The following is a 24,184-nucleotide window of genomic DNA, read 5'->3' on the forward strand; positions in this document are numbered from 1 at the left end:
TACAAATTACCAGTATTATAGCATGTTTCCATGAGTAACTTCGTGCTGCAAAGTATTAAGAAAATGTCACGTAGTATAAAGTAAAGCAATTAGTCTTAGTTTTTGTTTTAGCAATATCATTCAGTCAGTCGCAATGTCCTTTTTGAAAGCTTTAAATTCTTTCATCCTCGTCTTTTCTTTAAACAGGAAGTATCGCTGGGAAGTTAAACAAAAAAAGCCTTTCCCACGAGTTCCAAAGCTAACAATTGCTTTATTTCATCCAAAAATAATTACGTGACTCTATGTAGGTTCTACGGCTTAATGTGTTACACCGGCCAATAGATATTCATTGTTTATGACACCTTTTGTGAAGCCGCCTACTCAATAAAATGTAAAATTTGGACTGTCGTGTGCCTTCTTTGTACTGGCACGTAGGGCACCTCCTAAGTCCCGGATAATGTTGGTTTAGAACAAAATTCTCACGTTCTGTATCCATTGTAAACACTAAACATCGGGACACCCGTTACGTTTCGTTTACTGCGCTTATTGTTCTATTATATGAGCTTGTGAAAAGTAAACAAGCGTTCAAAATTCAAATAAAACATTTTCGTATAGATACAATTTACCCGTATTACTATAACTAGGATTGTATTGAAATCTCGAACATAAAAAATAAACAATTATATTTTTTATTTTAATCAAACTCAATTGTCAGTGATTGATCAAAAAAGATACGTGTATGCTAAAAACAACTGTTGTCGAAACAGTTGTACTACATTGCCCACTTGTTACCTTGATCGTAATTACAAGTAGTTAGCTAATGAAATTGGTAACAAAAAATCTCTTCGAACCAATGTCATTGTACCTGGCTTGTAGTAATGAATGAACGATTTCATTCTGCAGTCGCTTCGCGTATCATGCAGTTACCTCACGTACAAGACGCCCGGTTGCCTTCTCAATTCGTTCAACAATATTGATGCCATAGACCAAGCCTTGAGATTTATAGACACGTCTATTTATTGCGGAAATGTCAGTTCATTGTTCTAACGTTAGGCCTACTAGCGTGAATATTTAATTGAGAATGAATTTGGACCTTTGGCGGTACATTTTATATGGCTGTATATTTTAAATGGAGACATATTTTGCATAATCTACATAGGTACAAAATTAGACTAGAAGGGAACATTTAAGACATCGTTCCGTCAGTTTAATGATCTGCAAGATTATTAAGTATCTGCTTGAATTTCAATTCCGCATTGTGGTATTTTTTGATAATTTCCAAAACGTAGCCCGCATAACTATGTTACTGACAAGCACTTTGGTTACTCTAATTTAAGAATCATATATCGACATTTCTACCTACACACAGAAAGCGCGCCTACTCCGTACTCTATGGCCAGATGCATTGCCGCACAGTACAGTCGTCGCAAGCGCAGCGACGTCATTCACGTCCGTCCGCTTACCTTCCGGAATGCGGCGCGTTTCCACTCACCCGCCGTGATTCATAAACTCACTGAAAATCTAATGTGACGGAACTCTTCAATGGAACTTGACCTAAGATAGTGAATCACTGTTCAAAGGAATTTTCAATGATGTAGTAACTTAATTAATTAATATGCATTACGTTAAACTCTGTTAGCAACCGTTTCTTGTTGCATATCAATTTCTTGTTCTTGATTCTATGTATGATTCATTGATTTTCACTTTATACATAGTAAACCGCTGTCGCTTACCGTACTACTAAATGACGCAGCTCACTAAAATAATAAAAATACATATCTTCGGCAAAAGACACCGTCAGAACTTGTACATATCTATTAAAATCATTAGTGATATTAAATTCATATACCACCCTAAATATTAAATTACTGGTAATTTACCTTTAAAAGCTTTCCCTAATCTAACTTTTTGTTTCGGCAATTGACAAAAAATTACCGTTACAGGTCCAATCAACACAGCATACAGCACTACATACTGCGTTGTTATAGGAAATGTGAAACAATTTGTTAGACTTACTTAGGCCGCGCACGCGCCGACATTGTTATTGTTTTGGTGCGTCGCGCCCTTTGTCAAGACTCCACCGTTCGTGAGAGACCATCCGTAATGCCAGCCTTGTGTACATAATACTGTCATCTACGGAATCAAGAGCTGTGTCGCATTGTTGCACATATTCATTCAATGTTTCCATGTCCGTTCATTGTTAGAACCTATGTTGCTGGGTTTGATTATGATTTATTTGTATAAAATATGTTGTGGATTTTTTCTATTGTGAAAGTCATGATCTATGTATGGTCATGGAAATGACTTTATAAAATTATACCAAGCCTTCCCAGTGTCGATCTCGGTACCGAGACCCGCAACTCAAAAGATAAGGTCGACTTCTGGGCAAATCAGTAGGCGCCAAGGAATTTAAGTTTTTTTTTATTATTTACCCAAGCTATTAGCTCTCGGTTGTAGAATTACAATGAACTGTCCGCCGACTAAGTGGTAATTATTTTTTCAATAAGAACGGCTTGTGTGTAAGCCACAAATGTTTGCTGTTCTCATATTAGTGCTCCACATTTCGCACTCGATGTTCACACAATAGCCTTGCATCAATTTGTGCTTGGAATTCTTACATCAACGTACCACAGTGCAGTTAACACGATTCCCTATTTTCAGGTAGCAATTTCGACACGCAATTTATCGTATCATGCGAAAACCTGCGCTCTAACAAAATCCGTATTTGCTAACTCGTTCATGGAGGCGATTTGTGAATAAAATAGTACTATAATAATTAATTGCACAACTTGGTCCTGCGTAGAACTATGAGTCCATAAATATAACAATGTAATAGTCAATAAGAGTTCAACAGTTAAACCTTTGATTACACGGATAGGCGATGAGTTGCTGTCGTTAACTTATAAAAAAATTACACATATAGCCTAAAACAAACACTGTTCTATGTAGGGTAGCTGCTTCGGTAACCATATCCATTTTAAATGACTGTGCAACTTGCATTGTTAATAATTGTTATGCTTTGAGAAAACCCTATAGATCCGCAAAAAGGACATCTCATCCCTTATGATCCAATCAAAGCAAACAACAGAACAAAATCGTCCAAAATGAAATAAACTTCTCACATACTTACTACGAACTTAAAAATAACTTATTTTCTGAAAACTAAACGAGTTTTCTTCATATAGCGGAATGACGCAGTTTATCCTAATTTATCTTATCTATTTAACTAGCATTTGCGTGTTAACGATATTTACTCCCCATTATGTACCTGTTAAATATGTATTTATGCAAGTTGGCAGTTTTGATCTAATTACTTATTCCATTAACGCTTTGACGCTGAAATCTAACAAGTTGGATAATTTACATTGACGCGTGGGGAGCAGAATAATTTAGCTATTACTCACATTTGATTATAAAACAAAATGATCTAATGGACGAAGGTATGCATTACATAACTTGGTGTGGGAAAATGACTGTACTTAGTAGGAAATGTATGGAGAGTAGTGTTTGCAATTTGCACCACGTGCTCGCTTCGCTACTTCACACCGACCTCCCATTTCTTTAGAACAATTTTCCCTTTCATTAAATAAACTGCAAGTCTTGAGAAACGTGAAGGTTCTTAACGAAACGTGTGACCGTTGCAAATCTCTTACTTATGAATTTCACGAATATTTTGATTCGCCTTATTATTTGTAAACTTGACATTTAAGTATGTGCACAGAATTTTATAAACTGAATGTCAGGGTAATAAAAAAACCACGAGGTACTACTCTAAATAAACAGTAATTTGTTACTAACATCCACGGATGAATGACCGTGTTAAGTGATTCGGTGGTCTACATTAACCATGATGTGACTAAACTTCTGCTAATGCACCTCAAATATTTTTGTGAGTGGCTGAATCATTCCAATCAGAAATGACTAAGCAGGGAATACCTAATTGTAGAGATGTGCAAACTATTCCACGACCTTTAACTAGATTGCATGAGAAGGGACATACATTGTTAGCACACACGTCTTTCCACGCATGGTTAGCTAATAGACATTTTATCTCATTGCGATTCTATGAAAGTTGGACGTCGTTGCTTATCCGATTTGCAGTTTTTCGGCTCTCCTTTGTTCCCGCACATTAGCAAACGGTTTTATTGCATCACGTCTTAATTATCTTTTGTTTGAGCCGCGTATTGTTAATTTGTTCATTGACCAACTTCTTGCTTCCATTATATGAATACTCCGATGAGATAAAAAAGTAATTAAATGCTCTTCTGCAGTTATTTTTATTATTATTTAAAAGGTTTTGTTAATTGTTTGGGAGATTGGATACGCTGTTTTTGTGAATAGTAAATATTCACACGTTCGAATATTAGGTTCATATTACACGAACCTAATATTCATGATGGGCTTTTGGGTAAGCGATACCTGGTGCTCAATATTTAAATTTGAATCCGATGGAGTGTATGATGTCGTACAGGTCACCGAACACTGCTCAAACATGGATCCTAGTTAGGGAGGGTGTGATCTGTAAGCGAGCCCTCTCTTACGTTTCCACGGTCCGTGGGAATCACCGCACACTAAATTATTAACAAAAATATTGACTCGCTGCCTACTTAAGGGATTTGACCACTAGTTGTTTGCATTGGCAGTTTGCCGCTCCCAACAAATACGGACAACAGCGACGTGTCGACGACTGCTTTACAAAGTTTATGGGAAAAGTTCGAAAGCCATGAGCCGGGGTAAGGTCAATATTTTGTGTTTGATCGCTTCGAGAACTAACGTAACCTTTAAGTTGATTGCCGAACTTTGTTCTTTATGAGAGTCTCTCGAGATGTCTGGAACTGTTATTGATACACTAACTTAGTTTTATTTCGACTGAAGGCTTTTTTATCCTGTTATTTACCAGATCGCTTAGAAATATTACAGAAAGCAAAAATTAAACATAACAAAAAGAATATCGTGCGATAAATTCGGCCAATTCAAGTTCACGTGAAGACTACAAAAACGCATTCCTCTTTTATTTGAGAACGATGTGAATGTTTGATTGCATTTGCCCTAATTGTTTGTTACGCACGATCGGCAATAGGTGCCGTGGATCTAGTTCAGATTGATCAACTGTGCAGTCCGTTACAGCTGTGTCCGTTCGGAACTATCAGACAAAACATTGGACAAGTCAAATTAACCAGCACTGTCGAAGGTTGCTCAATATGCTTCCCTCCTTACCAAAACAGAATAAAAAGTGAGGAGTCAGCATGTAAGGCATTCCTTTTCGTGTTGTGAAATCAGCTGATAATTTTAGTAATTATCTCGGAACTGGTAAATTGCCTGAATAAATTGCCCATGGACTTGAATTTGATGAAAGTTTTGCTCAAATAACAATAAAGATGACACCAAAACAACAATAACGAACACTGTAACAATGAGCCAAGTTAATTCAGTTTCCCGGAATTAACTCTAGTTTACAGTAGGTTTGTACATAATGCGACACCCGCGGTGATTCTCAGCAGTAACGAGCGCGCGGCATCTAATCCGCGCTTGCTAATCCATTAATTAAGCGTGCCGAGCTAATTGGGCTAGTTCACGTGCGCCCAGCCACCGTGGCCGACTCAAAATCACTACACTTGTTCAAAAAACGCGGAAAAGCGCTCCCTTCTCGTTACCGATGCAATTCGATGGGAAACTCGCTAGTTTGTTGTTTTACGGTTACCCGCTGAATTTGCGGTATGCCCCAGCAAATTGTATTGGTTTTTTGCGGAACCACGGATTTGCTATTTTCCCCTAATTAACCACTTGACTGTTAACCAATAAATATTCTCTATAAGTAAGTTAATTGGAACAGTTACATTTAATTGTGAAATTCTTGAAACACAGCGGAGTTACATGCTCTAGGAATTTTTCATCGTGACTATAAGAAACATATATTCTCTTACATAATTAGTTTGTGTTTACTTATTACAAATCAATGTATGTAGACCGTGGTTGCCTACTTTTATCAGTGATTGATTACCGTAATTACTTGTTGTTCCTAAGGTCGTCGTAAGCGTTACTAAGGTAAACATTAATCTCGCATGATTCTCACCATATATGAAAATCTTTAAATGTTAACTCATAGTATAAAATTTACAGTTTTTAGGTTTTTCTATAAACGCGGAAAAACATTGATATTTCAAGAAAAACATGACGAACCAAATAAAACTATGTATGTTGTAAAATGATCCTTCAGCATTTAAGTACATAACATATGACCACGCTGTGTAGTTTTCCCTCGGCTACTTCTCAAGTGCTCGTATTGGTAGATGATATGGAAAAGTTACTAGGGATGCCCTAATGCGAAACAAATTCTGATTTAGATAGTAGTGTAGTTGGCGGCAAGTGGCAGCGTGTGGCGTTCCACGTAGCTATGACTACTGCGGCCAATCATTCAATTGATCGAGGCGGGACGCCGCGGGATTGCCTCATTATCCAATAAACACACGGCGCCCGATCTCGGCTGCTTTCAATAATGCCACAGATGAGGTAGAAGGTCAAATGTTAATATAGTTTCCTTTTTAGAATCGCCTGACCCCTATCTATGATATGACTGGTTATTGAAACTGATTGGGTTTTTGCACGTGCCCCGCAAACTTACCAGTATTGGTGACATTGAACAAGCTGGCGTCAGAGAAATTCTTAGTATTTAAAAAATTATAGTACGCAAGTTGTTGTAGCCTGCAGGTACGTAATTACTTCACGGTATACGTCACGATATACAATTCTCCAAACGCAAGCACTTTCTCACTGACGTCAACTCTATGAAGGCCGGACACCAATATAGGCATTACGTAGAACGCATCTAACATTAACGTTCCCATACAAAATCGGATGGTCATAAAAGTTGGTAAATAATATTGACAGCTCTATGTTTTATAATGTGAATGTTTTGTGGCGCCGACGCGACGCTGCCGACATAAACACCACAATTACTCGATATAATTCGATAGCCGGACTCCTATCGTGTGATGATCGCAGGTATCGATTTCGCACCTGAGCAGAGGCTTCTTGGCAAATTAGCGATTTCTGATTTTGAAAGATTGTTTTCAATCATCTTTCGCATTTGGCCCTAGATCATCATGATCATCATGATCATCATGATGATCTAGATTATCATGGATGTCTTCTGCTACGTATATTTTTGTTTCGGTCTTCTTTGGCAGTTATCCCTAGATGTAAATCATGAATATCTTCTGCTGGGTTTAATTTAATATTTAAGACGCACATTCCACGAAACAACTGCACAACAATTTGTTCTGGTATTCAAGTCTTCTCTGAAGTCCAAATATTTCAGTCTGTGAAATGTAGAGCTTAGTGTCGCTATAGTTAGCAAAGTAACGACGTTTGCTCTCTCTTAAAACAGACAGAAAATAACTTTACTACGCAGCTAATTCTGCGTGAGACGCATGTCTGCAGTCATCATTTGCCTTTAAGATGCTAGTGAGAGAACATTTCAACCGATACAAGTGACTTTAGGACACCAATTATATCTGTACCTCTCCTCTCCTAAATTAATCAGAAACAAGTGCAATCTAAACTGCAAATAAAACTGTCTCGTTCAAAAACTGCAGTCGGTAAAAGTATGAACGTATTTGTGAAGTCAAGTGCACACAGTGGTTATTCCCAGTTGGCTTATACTTGTAGTTTATATCGCATGTCGTCAGCCGGGACATCCGAAGCATTTCCTCATTGTCGCACGCGCACGCGTCGACGGTTTCTTTTTGTCTTAACTGTGCAAGTACATATTAACATTGATGAGCATCATGGTTCGCTTCCTGCATACTCAAACTTTGTGAGTTCACTTGTGGAGCTGGATGTCGACTACATTCTTTATTATTTGTAACGTTTATTAAATGGTTTGGAATACACGACTCATATACCTTATATGTTGATTCAATATTGTTATTTGTAAAGGCAATAGGTACTTTACTGGATGAAAAGTCAAGAGTTTTCCCCTATGATTACAATATTATGTTAGAAATCAATTGAATTTACTCCGATAACGATCCGAAACGATAAATTTTCAATAATAGCTTTTGTGCAAAGGAAACTGGATTACAAGGAAAATGGACTACTAAAAATGTATGCTTCTACGTCTGATAAATCTTGGAACGATGTTCTTACGAGTTACATAATGCATTGTAATATCATGCAAACTGATACTAAATAGGATTCGTCATCTCAATTGTGTGCTCAGTACCGCCAACTCTCATTACCTGCATCCTGCGTCCAATTCCCGCCTGCTTACTAGATGCTGTCTAACACTGACACACATTCCGGGAACGTGGATAATCAGGTCGATAGTCAATTAAAAAGCATCGACCGTATTGATCTAGTTCTCGCATTGTTACCATCCTATACAAATAACGTCTATCCGTCCAACTTGGTAGCAATAGGACGCTCTCAAACCAATAATCCATATTTTTTTCCAAACGATATAACTTTATTTGTCGAGTCCGATCGGCATCGCTAAATACAGGGGACACAATGTAAGGCTTTTTGTGCAGTCCCACTGAATCAATTTTGCGTTTTTTGTTCGCGGATTTCGGAAGCCGCAGGTAAGAGGACTAGATCCGGGTCCGTCTTTGTGTTTCGCTATTCTTGTGATTTACTAATATTTACAAATTCGCAATTTGGGAAGTAATAACTGTCAGAAGGAATCAGCTGCGTCACACGACCAATTGGGTTGCACACAACGAGCTCCACTTTACATGATATCGACATTATTTACGCTGTTTACAGCTTGTGTACAAGCGCGGGGCACTTTTTATATTGCATTTTATTTGATGCACATAAATATAAAGGTAATAATAAAATTCCGAGTGTTTTTGGATGCATTCTTCAGCGCCGTATTGTGTTTCTGCATTTCGTGCATCACATCACTTCGTAACTATAGTGAACTTGCCATTTAAAATGGCAATGAATATAATTGTGTAATTGTGTATTTTCGTGATCCATAGCTAACGATTTGAAAGGGTTAGCGGCATGAAATTTATTTGACCGTAAAAGATTTCCAACAATAGATTTACTTTACCGTTTATATCATTACGTATTATTCCTGCTACTAAACCCGGATTATATTGTTATCTTATAATGTTGTCAAATTCAATAGTCACAGATCAGTGAGTTATCGTATAGAGATACTATGGTTAAACCTATGTAAGTATTAGGCAATTAATCGTGGATTGGTATTTTTTGGCCTTAAAAAACATGAAAAGAACAGTTTTTCCGTAAACAAAAAACGTAACCAAAAACAGACAACACATGTTCCTAAAGTTTGCGGAACCCGTTTACAACACTACGTTTACTTTTTACAGTTCTAACGTTCCAAGTAAAACATAAACCAGTGCAAATTTAACAAGATTAAAAAAAATGGAAACAAACAGAAGTGGTGGGGTGTCACCAAGCATGACCGTTGCGTGGAAGTCGAGCGCTGGCGGCATGTGGCGGAACTAATAAGGCCCATTAACATTTACCGTAGTGTACCGTAAAACCGAGCACCACTGAAACACGCATGCTACGCAATCGTTATGCAGATTCTGCTGTTGCTAATGTAGGTAATGCGCTATTATTTCTATCTGACCAGCGCTGATCAAGCGTGGCCGGCATTGAGACATCGTTATTAAGTCCCGTCGTTGTATAGAAGTTGTAGTGGACTCTCCCTGTTTCGTTTTCACCAGCCCATTGTTAGAATTAATACGTGATCACAGTTTGACTACTAGTTCATAAATATACCTAGTGGACTTTGTAATGCACCTGTTTTAGACAAACTCAATTAAAGCAGTTAACGTAATTAAGATATTAACTCAACACTCGAAGAGTCAGTAACCTGAACTTAACTGTAAACTGAGTAGGTACCTATTGTATGAATGAAAATTGTTTTCAGACGAATTAAAAATGTTAATTGCTTTTGATTATGTGATCCAACCTCAGTGTGGGAACTGGCTTTGTAATTGCAGGTTTTAGCAATGAGAGCAGATTGCAAGATCAAGTTGATTAAAGAAAAGTATTGTGGTACTGGATTTTGCTAAATTCTTCGTCAAAAGTTGTTCGGGTGTTTGAGCGGCGTCTGGCGGCGACGTGTCGTCGTCGCACTAAATCATATTCACATTACGCTCCACCTACCGCACAATATAAAACACAAAAACGTTGATGACGTTCAATTATCACTCCGCATTGTTTGTTGATAGGCCGCTAGCCGCTCGCCGCTCGCCGACGACCTAACGGTGGTAATGTTTACTTTGTCTCTTGCGGCACGCTCCCTATAATCCCAAATAACAAATTATGAAATGGATGAAAAACTCAGGTTAAGCTGTCGGCGATTCCTAAACATAATGTTTGATTGTGCTCTAATGACAAGGCGCGGACTCCAAGCCACCTTTTGTGTAAAGCCGACGAGATTACTAATGGAGCGATACAAAAAAGCGTTTATTTTTAATGTCGTAAAGTCGAAAGTGTAGTCAATCCGAGATTGCTGTTAGTGTTTCGACTAAGGAGGTCCTGGTAATTGAGCAATCATCTACTCTAGTCCGTTGCGGTAAGCGACGCATCGAAAATAAATGAAATTTATTATTTGTTTTGTTTGTTTCTGAACTATGTGCTGTTTAATATCGTGAGGAAATTAGTCTACTTCCTTGTATGGTAAAACGTTTAGGTAGTTAGTTGCATAATGGCTAGTTATGAAGGCAAATGAAAGCTATAAAACGATGGTTGAGTTTCCAATACATCCTACAAGCAATATGTATTGGGAAGGCCTCTGATGTAGCAATTCCCAAATTGCTCGTAACGATTCCCCTAATATCGTATCTATAGGGATATTCGATTTGATTAAGCATGCAATCATTCGCAAACAGACAGTCATCCTTCATTTTTCATCGTCCCAAACGAAATAAATGAGAGTTTCCCAATACAATATTGTGAAGTCAATTGTGAGCTGAGCTGAATCAAACGATGATATTATGGAAATGCAAACTATGCTATTGATACAATTCGCTATGAAAAGTGACTAGAGCAAATAATGTTTCATCAACAGTGGTCGGAATAGGTAGAGCTATTTTGGCTACTTGCGACATGAGGACATAACATGGATATGCCAAATATTTCCCGGAATCCCGGGAATTCTTGGAATTAAAAAAACATTGTTCAAGTAGTTTTTATAGGAATAAGTAGAAGTATTTTTGTTATTTGCTACATGCGGACATAACATAGATATGCCAAATATTTCCAAAAATTCCGGGAATTATCGAAATTAAAAAAAAAACAACTAAGTACTTTCTTTTGTCAGTGCTTAATTAGAACATTATATTTAAATGGATAATCCACTTTTATTAGTTTACTATAGTAAATAGGAGACATGGAATATAAATAAAATGCGATGATCGAGTTAGATATATTATTTAATTTTCAAAACAGTTGACATTACTGGTTGGTCTGTCTACAACGATATATAAATATACTTAACTAAAGTAGTAAGTAGCAAATAAATTACAAAAATATGCATAAAGAACTTTGTACTATATCATTCGTAAAAATGTAATTATGACATTTTCAGCATTAATAACGCCGTCGTATTGAAAACATTGATAGAGAGTAGGTATTTTCACGACTCGCAGTGACGTGAAGCCGTTTCCTTATGTTAATCTTTAACGATTAGTAACAAAACTTTACGATACACTTTCTATTCCTAGAAGCTCTTGACATGCTCGTAAATGAAAGACTTCACGCTACTGCGCGTGATGAAAATAAATAACTATTTTTTTATTAATTTAATCTTTTTATTAAATTATTCTAAACCGGTAGACGATGATGTTTCATCGTCTACCAATTCTTCGCTGAAAAACCCATCACCATCTACGGAATTGAAATAAATGACCATCAGTTTTTCTATATTATCCATTTTTAATGTATTTCTTTTTACATCCATAATCCATTTATATATGGAAAATGAACGTTCGACATCTGTTGAGGTCATTGGAGCAAATTTGCATTTCAATAAAATTTGGTCATCTGTTTCATTTCTTACAATTTTTTCACTCCATTCTCGTAATATATCTATATCCGGATTTCTTTCTATAACTTTTTCAATTTTATTTTTAATATTTTCTGATGCACACTCATTTATACAAGTTCTGACTGTATCTAATATTAAAAATGAATCACTTAGCGTCAAGTGGTGCTTTTGTAATTCTTTTAAAGCAAACGGTATAACTGAAAAATATTCATCTATATATTGTAACTCGTTTTGTATGTTTTCTTTTTGTAATATGTTTTTCGCGTTTCGGATAGCTATTGCATCAGAGCTGCATAAATGAGACAAAACATCTTTTATTGCATCAAAATGTTTTGCGTAGTATGATGCTGCCTCCAACCAAGTACCCCACCTTGTAATAATTGGTTGTGGAGGTAGTGGTAAGTCAGGGTATTTTCTTTTAAAAATGCGAACACGGCTTGGCGCTTTTAGAAATATTTTTTTTACATTTGATATCAAAATATCCACATCATTATATTCCATTCGAATTTGCTCAGAAACACGATGAAGTGCGTGAGCAAAACATGTTACATGTTTTAATTGTGGTAAATAGCATTTCAATTTTTGCCCTGCAGATATCATATATGCTACACTATCAGTACATAGTATTAAAATATTATCAACTTTTTCTTCAAACGAGTTTTGCCATAGATTTTCAAGACACTGTATTACAAAGTTGGCAATGGTTTGTCCATTAACCACCTCTAACATCTTGCAGGCAATTAAATATGGCCGATTTGAGATATTCTCATGCAATGGTTTTATCAAAAAATGTACAATATTTCTACCTAAAAAATCTGTTGTCTCGTCTAATGATATCCACAATTTTTCAGTTTGATTTTTTTCATAAATTGTTTTGATTTTGTTAGTAAAAACTTTATCTAAATATACTTTTCGTAACAGCGACTCATCGGGTACTTTACGACTAGTACAAGTACAACAACAAACAGTACAGATAGATTTCTGAAAAAACTCCTTGAATGCTGGATTTTTCATCTGCGACCAGGGAATATTGCACAGAACCAGAAACTTGATCAGGTCGGAATAAAATTCCTCCGGAGGCCGTTTAAACGTTCCCTTGTGCACGGCTCCTTCGACATGTCTATTGATGTTACATTTTTTCGCCGTTATATGGCTCTCGCACTTCGAGCAATATATTGAACGACTAGCGTGGTCGTATAACAGCTCTGGATATTCGGATATCCACTTTTGTACTGTTTCTTCCTTGATATTTGGCATTTTTGGCTTTTCTTGTTTATCGCCCTAAAACAATAGTAAACAGTTAAAATCTTTCCAATAAATAGTCGAAATAAAAACGGTGTGAAAAATTCACGAAAAATTGTTCCACACACAGTTGCACAATTGCACAGTAAGTATGAGATACATAATTCAAATGCATTTTGTTAGCCGATTAAGACAATCAGATAGAACACTGTCAAGCTCATGTCCGAAAATATTTAGGTAAGAGCAGTCAATAGCCAATGAAAATGGTTATTGTGGGAAAACGCGGTACTTGAAGGGGTGTGCGAGGGGGAGGACTTAGTCCACCTTGTATTGTAATTGACTTAGCTTTTAACACAAGATTATATTAGAAAAAAGCGGTCAGGTGCGTGTCGGATCACCTACAAGGTGTAGGGTAGCGGAAGAGCACAATTTACGTAAACAAGTTCCCTGCTACTCAGGTCACTAACGAAAAATTCCACTTCAAACTTTTGTATATCAAAATTGGCTGTGACAAACAGACGGACAAGGCAAAACTATAAAGCTTCCTTTGGAACTTCGGAAGCCTGAAAAAATATGTATTTAGCAGAGGACAATTACTTTACTTTTTCACTAAATGTCCTTTGTAGATATTATAAAAATAAAAAACACTTACCCAAATGTGGTAGGTAAATCAAATAAACAGTTTCAAATGTATCCAGTCCGCAAAAAACAAATCAAAATTCGTAAATCCAAGCCAAAGTATTCGTGTTAGTAAGATTCCAGAAACCAGTTAACAAGCCAACGTCAAATAAAATAAGGAACACAATAAATCACACGTGCGCACTCTACAAGCCGAAACAAAAGAGTGAGTGAAGCCCGCTGTACCTGTATTTGTATAAGTGAGACAGCTAATACTTTAGACGTTTTAAGATAGAAAGAGACAAAAAATAAGCGACGAAAACAGCGCTTACGACGGGTTGGCAACATGGAGCATAAACATATAATAATAAAAGAGAGATAAATTGGTTTGTTCTTGATGTATCGATAACTTAGTGTAGCAGGAGCTGGTCAGGAAAACTCGTAGACTGATTTGACAATTGTGTATTACATTAATTACAATAAATACGAAATAACAAAATGCGGCGTCACCGCCGTGGTAAAATGAGAAGCGCCGTCTCGCTCGCAGCGGCGCAGGCGAGCGCTCGTGCCCGCCGATCCCGCGCCCCTCCCGCTGCCCGCGTAAACCCGGCGCTAGCACTCCCCTCGCGCTCCCCCTCAGCCGTCGCGTACCTCCAGCCGGTGGCAGCGATATTATCTTTTTCTATTCTGTATTGTGTAGGCATTTAATATTTCCTTGTGCAGTAAAGTATATTTAGTATCGTTTCTAACAGTTTTACTTAATTAATTCATATTTCACGAAGCTACCTCTAACAACGTTCCAGGATCCCTGTGTGTGTTTATAAGTAAGTATATACTGTTTGGGTGCTCACCTACTACCTGCTCATAACTGCCCACTTACCCATATTAACTCACTTAAATCAATCGACAATTTCAAAATCCCGGGATTTCAGAGGCATGTCCATGTTAATATCAATGTTTGCGGTCATTCACCCCAAATAGCTCTACCTATTCCGACCACTGTTCATCAACCAAAACAACAATCAAGTCAAATTGCAAACTTAAACCACACTATAACATACTTTAAAGTAAGTAGAGTAAGCTGTCTCGTAGCATTGTCTCTAAAATGTTGTTATTATTGATAATTGATTCAGCTATTTAACCGGCCCCCAACATAGAAGCACGTGGGATGACGTGAATGGGCAGCCATTGATCGCGTCTGTGATTGCCGGCGCCGACCGCGACGGAGGAGTATTGTACAACCTAGCACCTATTACAGTTTGGCTTAACGCTTCTTATTGATATAAAACTAAGTGATTTTTGCTAAGGAAATTGCTCGTGTATTTTTATTTAGTCTTCCAGTGGATCATAAAGCCTCTTTGTCTGTAGTATGCAGCCTCAATCATTGTTATTTGCATGCCTTAAATTGGTGGCAGATTAACAATAATGGATGTTATACAAAGTTATGATGAACTAATAGGTGTGTTTACTAATGATACGAGACAGGATGTAGGCAGCGCGACTGGGTGCGAGGGGCAATAGCACGACCTTGCGAATGTCGCCGGACTTGATGCGGATTTGACTCATGCGCCGCGGCCCCTATGATTCATGCCATAATCATTTTTTTTAGAACACCTCAATGATTATTATCCCTCCTTTAGTATCTATAAGATCACCATCGACACCACGCAACTTAAATACGATACATTACACCCAGCCTTAAAAATATCCCCCCGAAGATACCCAATCAAACATCAAAAGAAACAGTCAAACCGCTCGTAACTAATTTAAACACCCGATCTACAGGATTAACGCCAGGAAATCTGACAACAGGATACGTCAATTTAAACTAGTCGAAACTGAGTCCAAATATGCCAAAGTGCACCTTCGATCTATTGTTCTTTACCTCGACGACTTTACATTGAACGTTGTAGCTTTCTTTTTAAACATAGAACATGGTTCTGATAGATGAAACAGACTCGGTATGTGATGCTGTACATGTTTTAGTGCAGCCATTAGTACGTAGTGTATTGAAGTGGCAGGACGTGAGCGAGTAACAAAGGAGCTCGTCTAAACAGGCCATTAATAAGGAGGCGGCTCGCGGGATCCGCCCGGGACTTCCGCTGCATTCCGAGAACCGCTATCCCGGGACAAGACAGGAATAGCACCGGTGATACTCCGCTCAACATATAAATGGCAATCAACGCAACATACCGCACTTGATATTAAGTCTGAGTAAAAGCTGAGGAAGTTTGCCTTATAAAACATGTCTATTAATTTGTGCGGGAACATGTCGTATTGGCAAACGCTAGTTTCTGAAAACGGTAAAATTTTATAAAGAACCTCCGTTGTAGCTGTAGTATACTTACACAATTATCAAGCCGGCCATAAATCTCTTCAAAATGACCGTAAATATGTTTGGCAGTGTGAACATTCCATCTGAGGAACCTTTAAAGAAACACAATTGTTTTGTACAAAATATTGTTAAAGCGCGGCGGATCAAAACGTAAAGAATAATAAATAAATGTGAGGGCTCAGAGACACCTTTATTATAGAAATGGGTGGAAGGTGGCAATCTCTGAGATCTTGCTGTGTGTTTACTGTGCATCATCACGTTTTACAAAAGGAGACAATTTATACGAAACGTGAGAAAGAAAGAGACGCAAACGTCGGCATGGACCACCTTGTTAGTAATAATCGGTTTACAGACCTTGTCAAAAATTAACTTATTATAAATTATAAATGGAGCTTAGCAAAGGTGGCGGCGGGACTGTTATCGATATCTAAGTATGTATTTTTTGCCACTCTTCAATTTATGTTTTCAATCTAAGTAAGGGTTTTTAAAGGGTTATTTATTATCTTTCTTAACTTATTCCGCGGTTATTCTAAGCTGAATCATATTTCATACTATTTAATATACTTCCATAAGTAATCTAACTGCAGTGGAATCGACTTCGATACATGAAGGTATTTAAGTAAGCTTAATATTGTGTTTGATATTTGTGCCCAACGTTATCGATAAGTGATGTCTCCTCCCTAGATTCCTGTTACCTGCCTCTAATTTTGTGATTTATCGGTCCAGTGAGAGCTTTTGCATTGCATACTGATGCACCATGAATAAATTGTTTACCTCCTTTTATCTTCAATCCGTACATGGAATATTGAATATTAAGTCTAATAATAGGAAAAAAGAGTTGATACCGGTATTGCTTTATGTATCTATCTATATACACTACGTAATCGATCACACCTTTCCGCACGACTTTTACAATCGATTTTTTGTCGAAAGACGTGACCGAACTACGGATAGCGTTCGATAACTCGGTATCGGATTATTTGTAAATAATCGGAAGAATTGTTGATCGCTACCGATTCGAAGCGTTACATCGGTGTCTCGCGCACCTGCCGTCACGACGGTAGATCACATCGGTTGACCGGTGACGAATCGATTTCGTAACGTTGACGACTTTATCGGAATTGTGTCGACACACCGATTAGCTTGATACACGAATTTATTACACGTCGATCCTGCAGACATTTTTCCCAGGAAACCGAATAAGTTTTGTGAACTCGATTTGGAACGCGATTAAGTCGTGGTATTCCCGTGTCGTGGCGCAAAGGCTAACTTGCCGCCACGCCGGATATCCGTGTATACTTCCGCATAAAAATCCCAACTTGCAAGGTAATATAAAGGTGCTACTGGCATTTATGAATTCAAATTGCATAAATTACAGTATAGGTACAGGGCATTCTAATAATAAACAAGTCCGTGATTAATATTCTGATTCATAAATACATAAAAAGAAAATATCAATAAATGAGTATCCATAACGAGAGGTAGTTCTATATTTACTTGTGTCCATTATGATATATCATGTATGGGCCACCGAGGACGCCACAGGACGTTCCACCAGATTTTATTAAGATGTACCACTTTGCCCACCTCGCATACAACCTGCCAAATGTATTCTTCCTAGGTTCATCATGCTAATATAATCAGTAAACCCCGAACAATAAAGATAAAAATGGCATGAAAGTTTTGGTTCATTTGTAAAATATAAGTTGCTTTTGGTGTATGTGACAAAACAACCGCATTAAGTTGTCTCATTCGAAACAATCGTAAGTGACTGGAAGGGATAGTGTATTTTATGTGTTCGGTGTATGGTTTGAAATAGTGTTGCTTGTTTGTATGTTTAGTGTAATTTTTCACGTAAGTGGGAGCGTGGAACTACGGGGGGCGCCGACAAAGCTGCTGCCCCGGGGGGGCGGCCACCGATTCCAACTGCGTCTGCGCATACCAAACTGTGATTTGATAATAACATGACACACTTAGAATTACCGCTCCTATACAAATATGTTGCTGGAAAATTATGTTCTTATAAAATGTTTGACGTTTTCATTTTAAATTAATTTGACGAGGTTTGTTGTTTTTTAGGAATACTGAAGCTAGTAAATAACATAACATGAATAAGACATCGTCTGCAAACGATTTAAACCATTCAATTAAATAGGTAATTCAATAGCAAATATTTTCTTCTGGTGAAAACAGTGAAAAATCCAATAGCACTTACGCATGTAAAGGCTGTATTTTTCTTATATGAATCATTGGCTTTAACTGATTCAAACAAAACGTAAACGTACGTATACTTACCTACTTACAAAAAATAAGTAAGTAGGTAAGTATACGCACATATACGTAAAGTTTAAATGTCTTAGCGGGGTCAGGGCGGCGCGAGAGTGGCGTGACCGCGTAGGATCGCGTTTTGGCCGCGGCCGCCCACGACCACATAACCTATTGTCTGAATGTCTACCCACGTGTGGACGAGACGTCCACCACACGTGATGTCACGTTATCAACAGATATATACGTATCTAATTAAAGTGAATGCAATTTGATTAGTTCGATTGCAAAACATGTAACATTTCCCGGTCCAGTCACAAACAAGAGAGCAAAATGGGATTTTTTTATTGTTTTGTGACAATTATGAAAATAAATTTAGGCTAACGTATTCAAGATTTATAAAAAAATAAGTTCCGGAATATATTCCTGTTCGCATAATAGTAATCGCCATAATCCACGGTATTATATAACGGATTAGGGTGCCAACGGACTTGCGCGGTATTTAGCAAGGAGTCTTATTCAAAATGCTATTATTATTTCCTTTTACAAAATGTGTCACAAAGGAGTCTATTCCTTTAGCTGCTAATGTAAGGTAAACAGCACATTAGCGGACTGTAACAATTGATTATAGTGTCCGTACCGCCGCCTACGCCGTGGCTTATTTCTGTCATTTTCTCGGTAACACGGGAAAGAAACGACTTGTGTGGCAAGGATCGCACGCACTCAGCTTAGTTCCGTTTAGGTGTGAAATAAATCTTTTATTTTATTTAATATAATGTGCCTTTGTTGGATGAGGTTTTTATGTACATTTTACACGATAATATCCTGAAGTCATAACCTGAAGCTACCTTATACCCGAAATTATTTGAAAACGAAGTTCAAAAGTTATTGCCAATACGTATTTATGAATATAAATTGTATTAAAAGATCCATACAATATTTTAGTGTTAGAACAAAGGCTGATAGTGAGCAATAAAGAAGAAAGGCAAGTAAGTTGGTTAGTGGGCGTGAGAAAGGCGCGCGGGCGGGTCCGTGCCGAGTCGCTGCTAATGCACTGGTCAAACACGCATGCCGCACTACTTCCAGCCTATCACTGTTCTTAACATCACTTGGCAAATAAACAATATAATAATATTATTAGTACCTATTTAAACTCTAAATAACTTTAATTGTGAAAACTTATTTGTCAAAATTCAAATTGAAATGAAGAACAATCACCCTCACAATCGATGAGCTGAACAGTCACATCATCTCGCTAGGCTAGGTTACATAAATGTAAATAGAAAATTGGTACTGAAACTTTAATTGTTTCTCAATTCGTCATGTTAGTTACAAATATTACCAAGTATCAAAAGTGTTTAGGAAACGAAGAAAATGTATCGTCACTGCTTTTAATTAATGGAACTAATTCAATTTTGCTTATGATATGCAATCGGTTAACGGCAATCTGGACTATTGTTTTTACTATGTGAACGGGAGTACAATAAGAGAACATATTTAATTCAGTTTTGTTGTTAATCCGACTTGAAAAATCTCGTGTGAACTGAGTGGAGGCAAGAGGTGTGACGGAGTGGTGGCTCTCGGCTCATGTGATCCTTATCAGCTCTCTCTACTCTCACGTCGCCGCAGTGACTAATTGCACTCGCTCACCCACCGTGAAATTACACCATTTAAATACATATATTTCAAAACAATAATCCAAAACTATGATAAATTAAAAACGAATTGCCACTTTTTTATTTATTTAATAACGACTAAAATGTCTGTATGTGAGTGAATTGAATACAGTCGCAGTTCACATGCATGGTGTTCGCTTTTGCAGTTTTATTTTTATCGCTTACTTATATAAATATAACGCACCTACCTCAGCGTGTACTAAGGATACTTTAATGTAATTCTGCTAGTAAAGGTTTCCAGCGACCGTGACAAATAACTAGTGTTCTTCCATCACGTTCCTCATTATATCCTAATGTAGTAAACAACATCTCATCGGACATTTCTCGTGGGTCGAGGTTCGATTCCGCTGCTTCTTTTAATAGCAGCTCCCTGAGAACGGCAGTTAATTAGTACTAAAGCCGCCACCTGTGTTATTATCTGGACGTCAAACACATGGTAACGCCAGCATTAGGGGCGTTTACCCTATATTTGTATGTGCATAGCTTTGAATGATAATTCGCGCTTATACGCGTTCCCACTCCTATGGGTGAATGTATATGCATGCATGCTTGTGTAATGACGCCGATGCTTTCCTATTTTCTTTTATCAAATAATGACTTATTTTAGTTCTTTTCTTTTTAGACATTCAGTACTGCTGCAGAGTCAGTCACTTGTATGAAGTATAGGACAATTTCGGTTTGTTTACAGTTGGAGTTGCAAATACATAATTCAGTAAAGCTTGTTGTTGTTATTGTCAACGGCGAAATTCGTCTTCATTCGATCCCCGGGGCCATATGACGAATCCAATTAACAGCACTAACATATTCCGTCGGCCGGCCAGTATTTATGTTTCCTCACAGTCGCACTGTAAATATTTAGTCCGGGAGGCGTCTGGCATCGCCCTCACCTTATCTCTTCATCGGGCGCGTGAACCATTTCATGGGCAACATTGAGTGCGCCTGCAGCGCCGACAACGTACAGGATACAGGTTTGTAAATACTGATTAGAAAGTGGCACCTCAACGAGCGGTCCTTGAAAACTTCGTTACGCAGATAATCAGGAAGTTTATTTAGTGGAGCGTGGATGTTAGCTAGTAGACACGTGGCGTGGTATCATAGCGAAGATAGCGCAGTAAATCAAGCAACGGTGCGCGGTGCGATCGGCGCGCGAGTCGCGTGCGCGTGGGCATCGACAGGTGATGTCGGTCGATTATCTGCTAATTTATACGCGCCGCTCAACTTCTGTTCTCTCATATAATATTATTCATTTCGACACAACGCAAACGAGCTCGCTAAATATAGAGAGCGGCATTCCATGGACAACGCGCCTTGTTCTCGGGTAACTGTCCAATTGTTTTATTATCCTTTTTCGATTACAATTTCTTATTTTAGATGCCAGTTGTTCGCGGCGAGTGAGGATGGCTGGCTCCTATTTGGAGCAGTGTTTGTTGTAGCCGTGCTGATGTCACCGTGCCATGCCATCATCATGAGGGGGCCCGTTTTGGAATCTTTACGATCGACACCTCCACATATTCGCAACAGTTCATTCACCGACGCGAATGTGAATGTCATTGTCAACTTACATTTATCTATTTTTGATCTGATGAGCATATCCGTGTTTTAATGACTACTGCATTGATATTGACATGCATTGATGAAGTGTCATGAAACCTTTGGAAAGCTTTGAGATCAACAATGCTGGTCTCTGAAAAAAAAAAGCCTAAGTATTTGCGTGTGTGAACTGACTGAGTGACTGTGACTACTACCTACTCCGTTTACATTTTCTTTCTTAATTGTTGTATTTATTTTCTTGTTACAAATGTATGTACACACTTACAACGTTGTTTATGGCTTTTTTTTTTCAGTTGATTGCAGATAAACGCATTCGCTTTTAGTCATGCGTGTCTAAGATATTACTTATTTTCAATAAAAGTGGATTACAAGAAAAAGCAAAAAATAACAGGGGTCAAAAGGAACAAACCACTTTTCTTTACAACAAATGCTATCAAGATAATCATTCTAAAATAGACAAAATATGTCGTAAGTAAATATTTAAAAAAAATGGTGAAACTCTAAAATTATGGTAAAAATACTCGTTGAGCTATCGTTTAAAGTAAAATTTTGCAAAAAAAGTGATTTTGAAAGTAGAATTAATTGTTATGATATTCCAATAAAAAATTGTATTATCTTTGTTATGACTGTTCGATCTTATAAGAAAGTCAATTACCTACGTAGGTCGGTCGGAGAACATGCATATAAGTGCATAGACTCGATTATTATTCGATGACTATAAATCTAAATATTTACTAGATGAGCTTTCATTACAATTGATATGAAGAACTAAATTCTTAGTACTTACGTAGTAATCTTTTTGGGTTTTCCGGCTATGACCACATACTTACGCACCAAAACAATATTTTATATTCTAAATAGCATACCTGTATGGACTTATGATATCATCACCTGTTGTTATGTAACCTTATCGAAGCTATTGTTAAATAAAATTTGTAGGCCGTCACAAAGGATCCCTCCTGCCAATAAATATCTTGATTTGAAAATATTTTGAAATGGTTCTATTTCATCGGTCTGAAGCGTTAAATTTAGATGTTTTATTCATCCCTTTTATTAGTTATGTACGTAAACAAAGCTATCTTAAGGGCACAGGTGCGTGTGAACTTGCCGCGCGTGAAATTATTGTAAATTTGCTTCGGTGTGGTCTTTAAAAAAATCTGTTACGATTACACGATCCATCAACCCCCACGGGCGATTTACTACGGTGACCTCCGTGCGCCATCATCATTTGCCCCTCCTGATTACATTAGCCCTCACAGGGATGGTCTGCTTGTCCATTTTACTTTTAAAGAGGATAGTACATACTACATACATAACGAAATATCCTTTGTTAATCATATCTAGAACGACAAATTCAAAACTGCCATTAACGCAAGAAAAACTGCAAAGCAAGTTATGACTGACAACTTAAACAAAATCAAAGCATTCGGTAGATTGAGATCACTAGAATACCTTACATAGTACGAACACGAAACAATAGGTTATATAGAAATTAATGTTCTGATCAATGTCAACGAATAACGATAAAATGTTTTCAATGGTCAGCACAACTGCGATTGGAACGAGCAAGAATTTTCATTTCAGTAAGTAAGACATTAATTACTGAGGAGCAATAAAAATGCCAACGTTAAATGGATGCTTAGTTTCTTGTTTTTACCGTGGACCTATATCTCACAATAAAGCGAAAATGATTAGGTATTTTAATGCAAAAAGAACAATGACATCACCAAAGCTCTCACCTCCGCTTGTGCTGTTTACTTAAAAGTTGACATTATAAGTCACACAACCACATTATAAATGAAGGGTTCGAAAAGCATTACATCAAGGGTGGGATCAAAGTGTGGCGGTCGGCAGGCGGCGCGGTCCGGCCGGGCGCCAAGATCGCAACGATATCGTCGCTAGAACAGTAATCGTCAATAAAATCTCAATTTAGATGGCACCGATACCGTGTGAGTTACGGACGGACAGTCAGACCGAACACGAAAACTTACTCGACGATGGAATGTGCCCGTGACAGGACCAGCTAACGAATTAGGTACTCACAAGTTTTTTCTTTGACACGTCTAATTTAATTTATTTTTTATCGTATTTAAACTTAATGCCTGAGGAAAACTTAGCAAATATTTTTCCAGTTGATGTATGGCTATCGGTATTGTTAAACCTTCTTGAACCCTATAGTATGAGGATCGGAGCGCGGTACGTGATGGTGCGAGGATGTGCAGTGGCGGTGCAGTACCGGCGCTGACCAGCTCGTCGCGTCTGCGCCACCTTGAATTAATGACGGCTTGACGCCTCACCGACAGCGGCACGCCTACGCCTATTTATAACAGACCTTTTTGTCTTTTTGGTCCCACCCCACTGGCCAGTCACAGATAAGAAGGACGTCAAAGTGGGCATTTAAAAATAAATTTGTCGAAAGTGATAAATGATGGATATAACTTTTATTATTTCAAATTAAATTAACGATCCGAACGGAACGTCTAC

General features: G+C 37.7%; 2 protein-coding genes across 2 annotated transcripts in view; both read right to left on the reverse strand.

The window, feature by feature from the left end:
- LOC124633447 (rhomboid-related protein 3) overlaps nt 1-24,184 on the reverse strand; it is a 91,266-nt gene that overhangs the window by 47,002 nt on the left and 20,080 nt on the right. The gene's annotated exons all lie outside the window — the stretch shown is intronic.
- On the reverse strand, nt 11,382-14,875 carry LOC124633446. Its single transcript, XM_047168671.1, has 2 exons — nt 13,908-14,875; nt 11,382-13,294 (listed from the first exon to the last, which is right to left on the reverse strand). Exon 2 carries the CDS (start codon nt 13,268-13,270, stop codon nt 11,786-11,788), a length of 1,485 nt encoding a protein of 494 aa, XP_047024627.1. The 5' UTR covers nt 13,271-13,294; nt 13,908-14,875; the 3' UTR covers nt 11,382-11,785.

Source organism: Helicoverpa zea, chromosome 9, assembly GCF_022581195.2.
Source record: "Helicoverpa zea isolate HzStark_Cry1AcR chromosome 9, ilHelZeax1.1, whole genome shotgun sequence".
NCBI classification, from domain to species: Eukaryota; Metazoa; Arthropoda; class Insecta; order Lepidoptera; family Noctuidae; genus Helicoverpa; species Helicoverpa zea.